This window comes from Lissotriton vulgaris, chromosome 8, assembly GCF_964263255.1.
Source record: "Lissotriton vulgaris chromosome 8, aLisVul1.2, whole genome shotgun sequence".
In the NCBI taxonomy this organism is placed as follows: Eukaryota; Metazoa; Chordata; class Amphibia; order Caudata; family Salamandridae; genus Lissotriton; species Lissotriton vulgaris.
The window spans coordinates 1,133,828,863-1,133,846,203 of record NC_141696.1 but is presented as its reverse complement, the minus strand read 5'-3'; the positions used below and the strand labels follow the sequence as shown (position 1 = coordinate 1,133,846,203).

General features: G+C 45.7%; 1 protein-coding gene across 1 annotated transcript in view; it reads right to left on the bottom strand.

Annotated features, from left to right (window-relative positions):
- The window catches only part of SUCLA2 (succinate-CoA ligase ADP-forming subunit beta), a 431,233-nt gene that overhangs the window by 65,102 nt on the left and 348,790 nt on the right, over window positions 1-17,341 (bottom strand). The window contains exon 9 of the mRNA XM_086934991.1: window positions 2,854-2,974. Within this exon, the coding sequence (XP_086791117.1) occupies window positions 2,854-2,974 (121 nt within the window). The remainder of the gene's footprint in view (window positions 1-2,853; window positions 2,975-17,341) is intronic.

Genomic DNA, 17,341 nt, shown 5'->3' with positions numbered 1-17,341 from the left:
ACTGGAAAGGGAATCTGCATTTCTGTACTTCTCAACTGGAAGGTACACCCCTTCCCGCAGAATGACACCGAGACTGCTCAAGTTTCCCCAATAATGATGGTAACCTTTAACAAGTACTAAAGCTTCCACAGGCGTCAAATGAGAGCTGGATTTTCATCTAAATGGTGTAACACCCACAACATAGGATTCCTCCAGCTGCATAAAGATGCTAAGGAGAGAAAGGAAAAAAAAGCCCTCCCTGATAAGGAGGGAATGGAGAAAACCGATGCTGAGAGGAATATTTCCTGTGGAAACTCAATACTAAATACCACGTGGACTACAGCAGACAAGTGAGGTGTAGCTTGCAAACAAAGAAGAAGAATAACCTAATGTGGCAATACAAACAGAGTTTCTAAAACTAACTGATTAGGGATGCATGATGAATAACATTTGGGTTTTATATCTTATTCACATTAATAATAATCATTTCTGCTGAGCTACCCATTATTATGGTAATCTTAAGCGTTTGAAATATATATGATTATTACATAATAAAACACACATTGTTATACATTTAGCTGTATGGGTCTATTGATTCATAATGGTTCGGAATACAGCTCCTTTATACCATACAAAAGCTCTTCTGGCAGGCTTGTCAAATTCAAGGTTTCTGTAGACTGAAGAACAGGATGGCAGATACCCATCGGCTTTCCTTTCCTCAGGCTACACCCATCCTTCAGGACACCAGGACAATTTACTGGATGTGAACCTTGACAAAAAGAGGGTCCACAACATAGGAGGCATGAGTGTGTCTTGTGAACCTGCAACAGTCACAACTTGCAAATCTTTTGTTATAGTTAAGTACTATTTACCTTCTGGAGCATGAACCACTTTGTGAGATTAAGTGTGTGTAATAGCAACGAAATGCTTTATCGCTGTTTGGCCTACTGTTCCTTCTTTCCTTGTTGAACATGTACACACTATATCATGTATTAGTATATAATGATGTCCATGTAGCACCAGCTCTACACATTTCTGCTGATTAGAGATTGTTATTTTATAAAGAGTAACATAATTGAATTGTTTGAACAATCCATTTAATAATTGTCCCCCTGGTAACAGGCCTTCACAAAATAACCGAAGCATGTAAGACAAAACAAAAAAAAATCCTGCTAATTTTGCCAAATAAGTTTTCTCTTTACCATATTGTACATTATTACCCTTCTGACATAAAGGAAGTAACAGTTTCCGAAGCAGACCCTAATTAAAGAAGTAATTACTATCTGGAAATGTCTAAAAAAGTTCAACTTTCTACAATCAATTTGGGTGTGTACAGAACTCCAAATTTTGAGGGAAAAGAATTTGTGACACCAAATAGAAAATACCTAATATTTACTTGCCTAGACACAGTTCCAATCTTTACGCTCAGAGTGTGATGCCAAAAATGTACATTACTAGAAAAGAAGCCACTCATCCTGATAAAAGTAACCTATATGGAGTAGGAGCAGGAGCATGGATTGGTGCATGCCATTAAAAAAAAATGCATAGAAAGTTCGAAGATGACCTCCTAAATTTGCAGCGATCTGTGGCCAGGAAAAGAAAAGACATTATTTAGAGGGGGCATGATTCTCTGTGATCTACCACCTGCATCAGGTACCATGCCTGATTCACTGCGGCATGTTGTCTCATAATTGATTGCAATGCCTCACTCCATGCAACTTTCATTTCTTGGGCGGTAAGACGTTTGACTCCGATATTGTCTATCCACTGACGACCATCTGCTGGGTGCTGGTATTGATCTGTTACATGTATACTTTGCTGGAAAAAATGTAATTATTAAACAAAGAATGACAATGTCTTAAAGAGGCTATTTGCATTGGTTTAAAAAGAGGTACCAGAGACTTGTTTTTTCAAATTCTATGCTGCAGAAGGTACGTATGCGGTGCATACATTCACTTGCTGCTCTTGTGAAATGCTTCAGATAAGTCCAATTAGACCCAAAAAACAGGTAGGGAAACTGGCTTGCCCATTTGTGGACGAGTTTTTGGGGACTAAGGTTCGAATCAGAGGCAAACCATTCTTTTTAATGTGCTGCTGGCAGGCAATACAAACTCCTTTTGCAGCTAACAGGACGACTTCAATGTTCCAAGTAGGTTGTGAAGGGCCAGTGATCAAAGAAGAGGTTTTTAAAAGTGGAGCTATCATACTATCGATCAGTGACCCAAAACCTATTTGCATCAAGTTCCTACAAACACTCCTATCACGGTTCAAAAGAGCTGTAGTCTTTGTGCCTAGAGGCAACCGAAGTGCTTTTTGCTCCAAAATGCGACAGAAAACCTCTCAATCTTAGCGTGTTTATTCCATCTAAATCTACCAAAGCACTCCCCATTTAGAGGGAGTCTGCCCCTTCCTGCTAACACTTTTTGGGAATGAATTTAGTAGTTGAGACCCCCATCTCGTACAGTACTAGGTTTGAGAAGTTGTTTTCAATTCCATATGTCAAAAGAAAACTCCAGGTTCCTGTTACTTGATATTGTGAAAGTTCTCTTTGAAGATGGGCACCATTAACAGCGGGGGGCCTTCACGTGAAACTGGCTCCACATTGTTTAAGCAGGTACACAAAACTGTATATTTCAAAGGTCACAAAAATGTGTGTCTGCCAAATTGTACACAAAATCATATCTACAATCATCTCTTCTCATGAGACCCTACATTACATGCTTATTTATATTTAAAGTATTTGAGCATAATGGGCCCAACATTCAAATGGATCTTGAGGTGACAAGTTCTAGATGTATCCATCTAAACTGACAGACTTCAAAGAACAAAATGGACTCCAGACAACCTGGAGTGTTTTGAAATAAAATAGCGTACCTTGCAGCCGCACAACAATGGGTATCCTCAGCTCCAAGTCTTTCACAGCAATTATGATACCCTGTGCAATGACATCGCATCGCATGATGCCTCCAAAAATATTCACCAGAATGGCTTGGACCTGTGAATAAAATAATAATTGTACATTTACTTTATAAATGCACACCGTGCACTTTTATTTAAAGATAAGGCCTTCCAGACCCAGACCCAGACAACATAAGATCTTAGGGAAAAAGAAGCATGTGGACCTTATCAATATGTCCATTCTGTAGCCCGTTTCCACCTTCACCCCAGTTCAAGTCTATTGTTTAGAAATATTGCTGGACATGAGCTTTTATGAACACAGAGAAGGCAGGGGTGACCTGCAGGAGAAGGTGGGGAAGGTTGTGGTGGTTGTGTTTTTGACAGATGAATATACTGAAATTGTTACTCCCTCTATCCACCTGAAAATAAAAAAAATGTCAACTGCCGTTAATGTCAGTCTAAATAATTGCAGCTGTCTATTTAAAGGGCATACCTCATTTTTGAAAGAAGCGCCTCCAGGGCATCCAAAATAATGCAGCTTAATGGAATATTTCGAATGAAATATTTCTATAACGTTCTTAATACCCTACTAAGGAGTCCTAGTGCGTAATGAGATGGCATACGCTGTAAATTGCCTGTTCTTAAGCAAAGACACACTTTTTACATTTTTTCCAGAAAATAAGATAAATAAATTCTGACCTACTACTGAAACAGAGATTGTAAAACTGAACGCTTCTGTAGAGAGCCAGTGCAGAGCCCGAGGAAGTCTGGCAGCACTTTCATACATTAACTGAAGCAAGTTCCTAGAGCAGACGGAAGGCCACGACACAAAGGGCCAGATGTAGGTGGCCATTTACCGGCTGGTAACGGCCGAGTTCGGCCGTTACCGACCGGTAAATGGGTTTTTGGGATGTAGGGGGCCAATTTTACCGAATCTGTAAATTTACAGAATCGGTAAATTTACCGATTCGGTAAAATACCGAATTGGTATTTTTACCGATTCAGTAACTTCTAGATGTAGGTGGGACTCTTCTGAGTCCCAAAGGCTTTTCAGATTCGGTATTTTACCACCCAATCCAATTGGGTGGTAAAATACCGAATCCAGGTGTGCATGCACATGTGTGCATGCACACCTATGCCATGTGACAGACAGACATGCCCTTAGGGCATGTCTGTGTGCCACATTGCACACATGCCTGTATTTGGGGTGCTAGAGGGTGTCAAAGTGACACCCCCTGCACCCTTGCTGGAATCGGTATTTATCGAATCGGTAAATACTGATTCGGTAATGCCCATTGATTCCCATGGGCTTCAATGCCCATAGGAATCAATGGGCATTACCGAATCGGTATTTACAGAATCGGTAAATACCGAATCTCAACGATTCGGTATTTACCGATTCTGTAATACCTACATCCCCCCCTCTATTTTACCACTTCTTAAATACCGAATCGGTAAAATTCGGAATTTAAGAAGTGGTAAAATAAAATTACCTACATCTAGGCCAAAGTGTTGTAGTAGAACGGTGGGAGAGAATCGCTTCCTGCACTACAGACTTACGGTGTTCATTCAGGATCAGTGGAACAACTCTGGGTAAAAAGATGCAAATAAAAGAGACAGACATATTGTGCATCAAAGAAAAAACTGCAGTCGAATATAAATCCTATTTTTTTGCAGATGTAGCCGACGCATAGGTTTGAGTCAGTATGGACGGCCACCAAGTGGAGGATCATATGGAAGGTAAACCTCCAAAAAAGAGCCAAAGCGTATGTCTTAGGGCGACCACGCAGAAGTCTCACTACTTTATTCAATTCTATTTCTGAAAGCTTAAACACACATTTGCGTTCAATATAGAATAGTTAGGTGTAATAAAAGACACATTCTTTATAGGCCCTCTAAGATACTGCTGAATTGATCATCCACTTTGTGGTACAAACTTGTAGGAATCAAAACTATATTTTGCAGCATTTTTTTTACTTGCATTATTTAGTTTAACACTGCAACATGCAACCCCTTCCGTGGCTCTCCTTTGATGTCACCCCAGCGATATTTAATATGTGGCTGCCCTGCCATCCACTCTCTTAAACACTGCCCCGACCGTACACTGGTTGTCCTGATCCTCAAATGAATAAAAACCTGTACTTGATTGTCTTCTGCTTCAGACACCAAGCACAGTCTGTTTGCCATGCCGTCTCTTACCCACACCACCAAAGGTGTTCCATAGATGTGGCAGCTATGATTTTATGCTGTAATTAAGAGTGAGTACTTGATTCACTGTTGTTCCTACCGCCTCAGGGCAATAAAAACCCCTCTAAGGAGCGGTTAATAGACTGTCATCCATTTTTGAATGCTTAAGAGAAATATGGCATTAAAGAGACAGCTGTCGGGGGAGGGGGTGGGGGTAGTGGCTGAGAGGCCATGATGGCAGACACACTCTAATGAGCCTCTGCTCCACATCCCTTTATCCGGTAATTAGCAGGGACATCAGCATGCGTGGGTGCCCCCACAGTGTTGTAGCATCGATCCCCATGCACAAGTTTTGGTCGAAGGGCTAAAGAAGATTGTGAGGGACGGGGGTGGAGCGGAGGCCTGAGGATGGTGAAACCCTATGTGGTGGCGGAAGGTGCCCACAGCGGAGCACAGAAGCCAAGGAAAGCCTGCATGTTGCCAATGACCGGTCGGAGCCCATGGACTAAGAGGTAAAGCCAAGCAGCCTGGCCCCAGCGTTTCAGCTGACCTCTCCCTGTGCGATGCGCGGATTGAGGAGAGCACAGCAGCGGTGTAGCGGGACTAACCTGAGCACTAACTGCAGGCACGGGGGACCACGCCTCCCCCCCCCCTCCCTTTTATCATCAGGAACACCGTGTGGGGAACAATCGCAGCTCCATGGCCGGACGCCTCTCTGGCCTGGATTGGGGGCTACGCATCTGGCCAGAAGAAATGGCCTATCCCACTTCCTGTGCTTGAGTAGCATTGCAACTTTTAAGACATGAACAGCAGTCCCTGGCCAGCAACTGTGAACTTAGGCCCCACGCACGGGTGCCCCCAGCCATCCACCCGTCCCTAATGCACCCCCATCCCGGAACTGTACCCGTTGATGCTACGCGGGCCCCGCCACTCCTTTACCCGCCTCCACTGCAGCCTTTGTTCATCAGCAGCAGCTGAACACCTACATGGCCTGAACAGGCGTCTTTGGGGAAACTGAGCCGCGCACCCCTGAACCCCTTCTATCTTCCAACTTCCAATTGACAACACACAGACATGAAACATGCTTCACTCCTAGACAGACTATTGTAGCATACCTCTCACTCGAGCCCAGATAAGTGGTGTTCGTGCCCCATATCCCTTTACTGTGAACACTTGTAGGAAAGTAGGAACTTCTTTTATGGTTGCCCCCACTTTCTGCTGGTGTTATTCTGTTTTCTGACAAGTCTGACTGGGATCCTGCTAATCAGGACCCAAGTCACTGTGCTCTCTCCCTAAATTTGACTATGGTAAGTACTTTGGTACCTTCCCAATTGGCTGCTGGTATACTCTTCTATGTCCCTACTATATGGTACTAAGGTACCCAGGGCTTAGGTACACCTGGGGTCTCCCATGGGCTGCAGCACGTATTATGCAAACCATGAGAGACCACTCAAACTGGGACTACAGGCCTGCCACTGCATCCTGTGTGAGCCGGTGCTAGCACCACTCACAACAGATTTCCTTATTTCTGAGGTCACTGCACTTAAAACCTATAAGTCACCCAATAAAGCAGGCCTTTCAATCCTGAAGGCAGGGTGCTAGGTTATAAGTGTGAAGGTGCCCTGCATGAGGGGGGACAACCCCAGAATCCATTCTCCAGGCTTTGTAAGCGCAGTCAGCCATTTAATACATACAGTGGACATCAAGTCAATTACAAGATGTCTAACTGTATATTGGTTGCACCAAAACCGGTCATGTTTGGTACCAAACATGTTGGAATCATATCCCAACGCTGAATCCAGGGTTGGAAGTAGGATCCCATGAACTGAGGGGAGTCCCTAGGGAACCCCCCATGTATTCCCGGTACCAGCCTTCCAGGGTCTAACAGCAAGCTAGTGCTGCTGCCGATCACAGGCACGATTCTGCCCTCCAGCTGCTGAGCTGAGCAAGGTAGAACAATCTGTTTCCTATCACAGGGAGGTGCATTGGAATGGAGGTGCATTGGAATGGGGGTGCTTGCCAGCGCCACCAGACTGCTTTGGAAGGCGCATGTGGTGCCCTCTTTGCATACTACAGTTGGAACCAGTTAAGCTCCCGCTCTGGAGCGAAACTGGACAAAGGCCATGGAAGTATCCGCCCCGCTGTCCAGCCCCTGCTCTAGGAGGGACCCCTGAATCGTCCACTTTCCTTAGGGTACTTAAGGGCTTACCTGTAGGTGGCTCTTCAAATTTGTCGTGGGACAAGATTCAGATCCGAAACCACTTCTACTCCTACCGTCTGGGCACTTTGGACTTTGTTGGACTTCGCTTTGGGAACCGAGACTGCATCAAGGAAGAATCCTGCTGCTCCTGGTCTCATTGTTCTGCCAGTCTTCTGCGTTATCTGTGCCTGCACTTTATCCAGGTTCTTCTGCAGGCCTGTGGGCATCAAGGACACCCGAAGTAATCTCCCTTGGAGTGAAGGAGTAACGCCCCTGCATCTGCAGGCACCATAACTAAGTTGACCGGTCTGCTGCTCCTGATGTACCACGGACTTCGAAAGGCTCAGCAACACAGGTGGGGGTTCTCCAACTCCCTCAGGGCCTGCACTGTCTTCTCAGCAAGATTGAAACCGGTATCCCTTGTCAGAACCACTGGTACAGCACCCCTGTGCTTCACGTTGACTTGCCGTTGCAAAGGCTTGTTGACTCTGTCCTTCAGAGATCTTCAGGCTACAAGAAGCTTCAGCCTTCAGCATCTCTTCCTGCCAAGATCTTTGTCCTCACCACATCCTCTGCACCGTGGGCCCATATCTTTGGTGAGCTGCTCGAGGTCCTGTTGTGACTCCTGTGCCTTCGGCCTGTGGGTCCTCTTGAGGGTCTTCTTTGGCTTCAGTGGGCTCCCCTGCTTGCTCGGGTCTACTCTAACCCTCCTGCATTTGGTGCGTCTCCTGGACCTTGGTGGTCCAGACAATGCACCTTCTTCGTTTACTATGTCTGTTGCTGCTGCAAAGGCTTGTTGGTGCTACCGCAGTGACACTGATCTCCTGGTTCTCTACTTCTGACATGGGACAGCTCGTGAACGGCTCCTGGTCTTCCAGAGCGTCGCGTGCTCCTCACAGCTGCATCAACAAGGTCACCGTCAACTCTACTGCATCTTCCGTTATCGGTGATCATTGGTCTTCCATGCCTCCTGGTCACTCCCAAGTGGCATAGACTCTGTCCCGTCTGCTTGTAGTTACTTCTCTTCAAGAATCCATCCTTGGATTCCCATGGACTATTTCACCTTCTTCGCCAGTGGCATCTTCCATGAAGTCCAACATTGTGGTCTGCGGCAGTTTCTGACATCACGTCGCACCTATGCACCCGGCTTCTCTGGTGTAGGTATCCTGGTTCCTGGGGTATCCTCCTTTGGAGTGACTATCCAACTTTCCATACTCCATGGGATTTCTTCAGAATCTACTGGGAAGGGTTCTTATTCAAAACTGCAACCGCGACATCCCCATTGACTTGCATTGAGGGTGTGTGCTTCAACTCTGCACACACCCTCTTTGGGTTCCTGGGTACTTACCTTGGGTGGTTCCTTAGGTTCCCAGGTCTTCGGAGTCATTAGGGTCAAGTCTTGACTTTGATCTCGGTTCCTATTCCACTTCTTTAGTATATGGTTTGGTCTCCCCCTGGAAACCACTGTGTATTTGTGCTTACTTACCTGTTTCCTTTTGAAATATTGTGTGTATTGTGTTTATGTCTCTGGATAGGAGACATACCAATGTGTTAGTGAGTGTGTATAACAAATATAAGTGTTTTTATAACTATTTTGTTTGGTTCTTTTTCGTTTAACCTACACTACATGATTAGTTCTGGTTAAACAAGCTGCTTAATAATCCTTCTGGACTAAGTCTGAAGGCTGTTCTCCACAGCTACCACTTAGAGAGTTGTCTATGGCTGTCGAAGACAACTAAAAATCACCATAAGGGTTGTCTAGATTAGTGCAAGGTGCTTCACTTAAATAACTGTGCACCGTGTACTAAGCCAGCCTCCTACAACACTGGACAGTCCCAGGCTGCTTGTGCTGCGATCCTGAGGAACAAGTGAGCATCTGCAAGTGGGCCAAAAAGTGTGCACAGACCACGCAAGCAAGGAGCTTTCAAGCCTGACGTTGTTGCCTAGAGCTTCCTCAATTGTCACTTAACGGATTGGCTGGCTACTGGAACTCCACCTGCCTACTGTAACCACCTCAAAGTCCCCTGCGGGATCCTGCAACTTAAGCACACTGACACCAGTGGATTATTGCTTTAGTGAAAACGACCTAACACCTTCCCCCTTCCCTCATCTGAACAGCAGGGGTGGACTGATTGAGGACGGATCCATGAGCCCGGACCTGGCTGAAAGACGCATGAATTATCGACGATGGACTCTGGCCGTCAATAACTCAAATAACTCAATACCTCCCTCTACCTCCACCCGACAGCCAATAAGACCATCTTGCAATGCAGGCCGCGCCATATTGAGCTGATGTGGCAATTTTGCACCGGACTGAAATCACCAGGCTGCTTGTGCTGCAGTGTGGGAACTGCAAAACAAAACACCTGCAAGCTGGCCTGCTGTTCATGTTACCTGCCATTTGCTCTCCTGATTCCGGGGACTGCCACCATGGGGAATATACAAAATACCAAGGTCATCCTCATGATTCTCCAAGGCTATGGGCAGTACCTCGTCCGATCGGTCAGACCACCCACCTTAGGTGAGAATAAACTTGATGTCATGTTGAAGGCCACAGAGAAGACTCACACGACCTTTGAATCGAAAATCAATAACGTGGTGGCTGATCTCACGCTGATCATCGAAAGCTGGTGAACAGAGTAAGTGAAGTAGAACAAGCACTATCTGATATCCAGCCAACCACCCGACAAACGGAACCATCTGTAAAATTGGCAAGTATGAATACAAACCCTGGAAGCGTGAGTGGAGGATAGGGAAGGTCGCTCTAGACAAAATGTCCCGCTCATTGGACTTTCGGAGAGTAAGGAGGGGCATGAGACAGTACAATATGTCAAAACATGATTAGGGAGCTTGTTACTGGAGGCAGCGATATTGCAATTTTTTTTCCATAGAGCACGCACACATAGTTCCGACTAAAAGACCTATCTCGGGCGCAAACCCCAGACCGCTAATCTTCTAGTTATTGTACTACTGTGACAGAGATTTCATACTGCGGGAAACCCCCAAAAGGCCGGACATAAGAGTGAGAAATACATGTGTGTCATTCTTCCCCAACTATACTACCATGATATAACGCCAGCGTGGCTCCTTACTAGGAGACAAGCAGAGATTACATGAAGTGGATCTGAAGTACTCCCTGCTGCTCCCAGTCAGGGTACAGGTGGTGTCAGAAGAAAAACACGCTTTTTTGACACTGCATTATACCTGGGACTCAAAGGAAGCCTCTTTCCTATCAATTGCCTCCGCGACCCCCTGAACAGGTCAGGTACACTGTGTTGCAGACCACTCAAAATGCTCGGGCCACCGCTGACGCAGAATTCCATCACCCAGACTCAAAGCATTCCCAGACCTAGAAAGAATTATATCGGAGAGAGTTCACGCTATACAGGTAGCAACACAGATCCAAAACCCCACGGTAACCTCTGATCAAGGAGATTACTAGACACAGGCCTCGAGCAACAAGAACTCCATTGTCACAAGAAACCATGCTGGACGTAACCACTCAAACATCTGTGGATCTGGTTTAAATTGCATGTTACAGATTTGTGTAATTTCCTGAAAGATATTGCAAGGGACTGGGTGGCTTTGCTGCAATGTTTGGCTGTCATTTTTGTTATTGCTCTACATCTTTCAGCGAATATACTTGCTTGGGCTGCTGCCACTGTTATCATATGGGGAGCTAGCGGGAGTGTAGAGGGCTGCAGGAATGGGCTCACTGCACCAATATGGTCAATGCCAACCAGGGTCTCTATTATTAGGAAAGACGCACCTTCCCTTAAATCATTGTGGGATGCCTCTTACCCGATCGCAAAAGTCCCCTACTCTAGCACACACTAATACACAGTTCTGGCATATATTAGACACGTTTGAGCGGAGTCACATTGGACCTGCTCTTTTGGTATTATGTGGTTCTTGAATAGTTGTCTTGTTTTATTTGTTATTGGTCTCAGCCCCATTTTCATCGCACAAATCGCTGCTCACATTACTGGCTGGCCCGGGCACCATCCCAGAAGCTATAGTAACCCACCAACCTCCCCCAATTTGCAATGAGCACCATTAATATGATAACTTGGTGTGTGTGGTATGCACAAACCACCTGCAGATATGCTGTCTACTACTATCTTGAGCGCTAGGCTGCACACCTATCACTGATACAGAAATCCCACTTGGCTTAACTAGAGGAATCTAGGCTACAGCGCAGGTGAAGGGGACAGGTCTATGCCACAGACTTTTCCTCCAATGCCAGTGGAGTATTGATATGGGTTTGGCCGGGAACCCCGCCTTTCTGAGGATGTGGTCGCGGACACAGAGGGCTGCTACATTTCCGCTAAAGGCAGACTGGACGGCCAGTCCACCCTTTTAGGGAATATATATGCCCCCAAAACATATCAGCCCGCATTTCTACACATTATCGAATGTCTTAACCCGAGGGAATGGATTGCAGAGGCTACTGGCGGAGACTTCAACACCGTCCTCGGCACTGACCTCAACCGCTCTTTTCCTCTTCCGGCACACATCACCACTACTAATGCACTGTTGCTATGGGAGTAATTCCACCAGCAACCGGATGTATGGTGTATGCGTATTCCCCAGACCAAGGTGTATTCATTTTATTCCATCCCCCTCACCCATCCCCCTAAATTTATTGCCCGCTATCACACAAACAGATTATTTAGGGCCCACTCATTTAGACCATAAACCGCAATACCTACAAATCACGTGGGACACTGGGCCCCCTTTGGCTCTTACCTGGCGCCTACAGACAGGCATCCTGGAGGACCCCCGTTCCGGACATCCTTAGGCGCTGCAATCGAAGAGTACTTCAACTGAACACTGATACAGCTTTGTCGCCCTCGGTGGAATGGGATGTATTGAAGGGGATGCTCAGGGGTCACTGCCTGGGGACAAGGAGCAGGATGAGGTGACAGCTGGAAGGCGATCTGGCCCGCACCGAACACGACCTTCTAGACCTGGAGACCTGTGCGGCATATAGCTCATGACACAAGCCGCACTCGAGCGAATGCGGGACATCTATGTTGCATTGCTGGAATGCCTCAGATGCCTCATCTATGACGCCCACTCAGCAAGAACACACGCAGCAGAGGACCGCTCGGGCCACCAACTGGCATCGCTGATACAACAGGAGCAGCCACATTGCCCCATAGAAGCATTAGGATCAGCCAATGGCAATCTCCTTTATACACAGTGGGACATACATACTGAAATGTGCAACCACTACATCGCCTCATACCAATCGACACTCACTGCTACACTGCAAGACATAGATTCCTTCCTTTCCAAGCTGCCATTTCCCAGTCTCACAAAAAAACAGTGGATAGAGCTAGACAACCTCATTACTCCATATGAGATAAAAAGTCATACAAATGCTAGCTACCGGCAAGTCGTAAGGACCTGGCGGATTACCAGCCAAATTCTACAAGGCTTCCATAGAAACTCTTGGTCCCCAAATTGCAGACTGTAGACGAAGGCACACTTGCCTCCAAATTGCCCGACTCACTATGAGGTCATGCTTGTCTCCCTTCCCAAGCCGGAGAGGGACTACATCACTCTGGGTTTGTACAGGCTGCTTGCATTACTGAACACAGATTATAAAATCCTGGCTAGGGTGCTCGTTGACCGATTGGCTCTGCTGAAACCTGCCTTGATCCATCCATACCAGAATGGCTTTATCCCAGGTCGCAACACCTCCCTCAATCACAGCCATTTTTTCCGTCTGATCCATTTCGTTCCAGCTAAATGGCCTTGCTCTGGTGGTCTGGTCCTTGATTTCGAGAAAGCATTCGATTCACTGGAATGGGATTTTCTATTTGCAGTCCTACTGAAATATGGAGTGGGACCTCACTACAATCGTCTGGTGAGACTGCTGCAAGCTCACCCAATGGCTTGGGTCCGGGTGGGAAACCCGGTCTCTGACCCAGTACCATACACAAGCAAAGCAGAGAGGGCTGCCCTTGGCAACCCCCCACCCCCCACCCCCCACCCCCTCCGGTATTAGACGTCTTGGCCTTTGTTGAACGCATGCAGGGTGAGATCTAGGGAATACCTATGTGGGACGGCGCTCACACGATATCGTCATACACAGATGCCCTACTCCTTTATATGAGGGACGCCCACTCTAAATGAGCTAAACTCTCAGGCTTGTGTGTAAACTAAGTAGAGTCCTGTTTGCTCCCCTTTGTCCCTACCCAACCGGACCCCCACTTCACCATAGACTGTTTCTCCATACATTGGCAGGCAATCATGATTCGATACCTAGGTATTCGAGTTTACAAAACAGACTGACTTGTTCAACAGGAAACTCACTTGAGCAGTTACTTCCTTGCAATCCCAAAAGTCGTTCTGGATTAAGCTTTCCCTAATTTTCGTGAGACGCATAGTACTCCTGAAAGTGGTGGTGCTTCCCAGTCTACTCTATTATTTCACCAATTTACCACTCATCATTCGCCCCCTCCCACCCTTCTTCAGGTCCTTTGAAAATACAATTTGTGGCTTTATCTGGAGCAAATCCTGCTGCAGTGGGGTTTTTAGCAAAACGTTATCTCCCTATGGAGCAGGATGGAATGGCAGTGCCTAATTACAAACACTACTATTTAGCATCAACTCCAGTGGGTGGCTCGCTGGTTAGCAGGACTGCAGCTTGCGGATACTGCCACATATCAGCCTAGACTCCGTGGGCTATACTGTACCTTTTTCACCCATGTGCCAAATCACCATTGCCAAAGCACACACTATTACATGTGACTACCGCGGTTTCCGCCGAAGCCTTTTCCTTACAAAAGACATTATGGCTTATGCCTCTGCAATACCAGTAATTGGCACGCCCAGACAGCAAATGGTCACAACAGTGATGGAAATGATGGTCTGGCACAAAGCGGTTGTTCATACAGTTGGTGACCTTTACCGGGAAGGCAACATCCTTCAATACAAAATGCTGGCAGCAGAAGACGGCCTGCCACCAGGTCACTTTCTGCTATACAATGCATCAGTGGGGATACAAACGCACATCTGGGGAGACATCTCTCACAAGCTCTAAACACATCTTACAGTGAAGTACCTCGAGGTCAAGGGCACAGAAAGCCACCTTACCCGCTGGCTATTGGACTCACTCCACATACACACTGCTACTCCACTGACATCACTGACATCACTGCGGGGCCACTAAGAGACGGGCATGGCACGCCCATACAAGGCACAAGAGTGGACCGAACTCCTGGTGAGCCGAAATCATGTACCCAAAACACAAGATTTAGGCTAATATAATTCTACATTACACATCGAGCATACTTGACCCTAAATAAAATTACCTGTTATACTCATAAAACCAACACAGATTGCCCATGCTACAACCTGGTGGATGCCCCTGACACCCTATTGGCAAGGGGTGACGCATTTCCTCTCTCTGCATGCATGGAGGGCTCAGTTGTCCACTTCTGGGAGACTTGCCTTATAGGACTCTGGTACAGAAACAAGAAGCACAGAGCCACTTCCCGATTTCTTGACCTGAGCCTACTGGTTACGAAGCACTTCATCACAAGGCACAGGATATCCCAGGAAAGCACCAGTGTTAGAGGCCTGGTGGAGCTCAATAGTTCTATGGGATAGGGCAGAGGGAGTGGCATCACGCAAAGAAGAAAACCTGGGCCTACGCAAGTACCCTATCTCCTCCAAATGGAATAGTACCCCATCAGACCCTCATGCCTCCCTTCAAGAGGGCATGGAGTCGCCAAATTCACCTTCCGTAGTTATATATGTACAAACACACTTCACTTATTATACAATACTGTTGTAGATCGTATCCAAAAAATGAAATGCCAAGTACTGCCATGTCAGGAATCTAGATAGACATGACGGCTGAGTTTGTCGTTAGTTTGGATTCCCCTTTCCTTTTTATCCACTAATCCCACTCCACATGTTACCATACTTCCCCACCTTTCTTACTTACCTGACCGCTCCCCAACCCCACTGTACATAATAACATAATCCAAGATGCAACACATTTGTTCAACGTTTACTTACCAATTCCTTTTTCCTATTGTTGACTGTTATACCCAGCATTGGATCTCTATAACAGATACACTGTGTTGTAAGTAGGTATGAATGCAATAGGCCCTCTACAGAGGAAATAATTATATAGATTCCTGTGCTACTGTATTATATGTAACTTGTACCTCAAAATGTTTGGAAAAGTCTTTGCATGATATATATATTTTCACTGTATTTTGTAACTACTCTGCATAAGAAGATTGATGAAAAATGAATATACAAATTGAATGAAAAAAAGAGACTGGTATCAGCTCTCTGGAAGCAGACTAGAATTGAGATTTCTCTACTGGGACATTATACTTCCGTACATCAATTCTATTCCAGTGCTGGAGAGAAGCCGTTTTTCCCAATATGCCTCACAGGATCAGAGATGAACTCACCCAAAAGAATACCAAAAAGTGCACCATCCTGATCTAGAGGTCCAGGAAAGCCTGATGCCATCAGGTAATGTGGGGGCAGGAGGTTCAAAGGAATGCCGAAGCAAATCAGTTAAAAGCTTCACATCTATAAGCTCTTGTACTCCGATACCTTCACCTCCTATTTTACAAGGGTTTCTTCATTATAACTTGCATGGTAGAAGTGAAGCTCAAGAAATGTACAGGTTTTGCATGCAGCAGGAGGAGGAAATCAATCCACAAAAAACAAAGGTAGACATTACAAGGAAAGAACTTAAGATATAAGGGGCCTATTCATAAAGGTAGATCTACATGTGTAGATTTACTCGCATGTAAATTTACTACTACACCGTGCTGTACATCTACACCTTTTTGCTAGTCACAATTTCAGAATATAGATTTAGCTCAAAGTGTAGACTTGCTTGTCTCCTTTCCCTGGTGTAGCCTCCTACAACAGGGTTTTTAACACCATCGATGCTAGTGTTATTTTCCTCCTGTGCTGGTTTATTGAGTTTCCCATTGTTCATGACGAGCTCAGCTCGTCATGAGTGTATGGAGGTGTACATCATGACGAGCTGAGCTCGTCATGAGCGTCCAAGGAGATAAGTGGAAAATTAATATTAGTAATATTTCACATAAAGATGGAGATCTCCACAGCTGTGGGTGAGGATCTCGATGAAAAATATACAAATTTATGAAACTTTAAAAATATGTTAATATAAAATAATTAAAAATATTTATTAAACTAGAGCTAATAATGTAAAATGTTATAGCACATGAACTCAAATGAAATGTTTATTAATCAGGCATTGGTCAATTGCCGACACACGCACTCCCTCTCCGGTACATCTGTTGGCCACTGGCCGACACTGGGGAGGGCTAAAAAGGATCCTCTGGTGCCTTCACCAGAGGATTCTCTTTTAAAGGTAAAGCGAGGAAGATGCGGAAACATTCTGCATTAGCCCCGACTCCCCTCCATCCCAACTGTGACGCAGCTTGCCGACGTCACAGATTCCCCACCAGACGGCCAAGCAGAAGGAGGTGAGTGCTGTCTCTTGCTCCAGTGTTGGAAAAATGCATAAAAAGACCTCCCCACATTTCAAGGAGGCCTCGTTTGAAAGTGGACAGTCTCCCCTTTTCAATAAGGCCCACCTGAAACAGTTTACAGGCTGTGGATTGCAGGGCCACCAACAGGATTGCAGATCATATCGGCAGCATGACAATGCAAAGGTGTGCTTTTCCTGAATAATCCATTTACCTCTATTGGACCATCTAAGGAACCAAGAGGCCGATTTTGCATTGTTGGCTTTGTCTGACCGTTTTCTCCACACATAACAAAGGTGCACTTTTCCAGAATAATTGGTTTACCCCACTGGAACTGTCCTACTAACGGAGCAGCCCGGTATACATTGCAAAACTCTGTTTTTAAGTATTTATCCATGTATTGTTACAGGACACCTTTTTGAAGGTCCCAAGATTCCACTGTTTTAAGGAAATCTTAGTCATGCAACTTTTATCCTGATGAGATCCGAAAAGCAACTATAGTTCGAAACACTGACTTCCGCTCCCTAAGTTGCTTTCAAAACATGTTAGGATTTGCCTTAAGATACCATATATG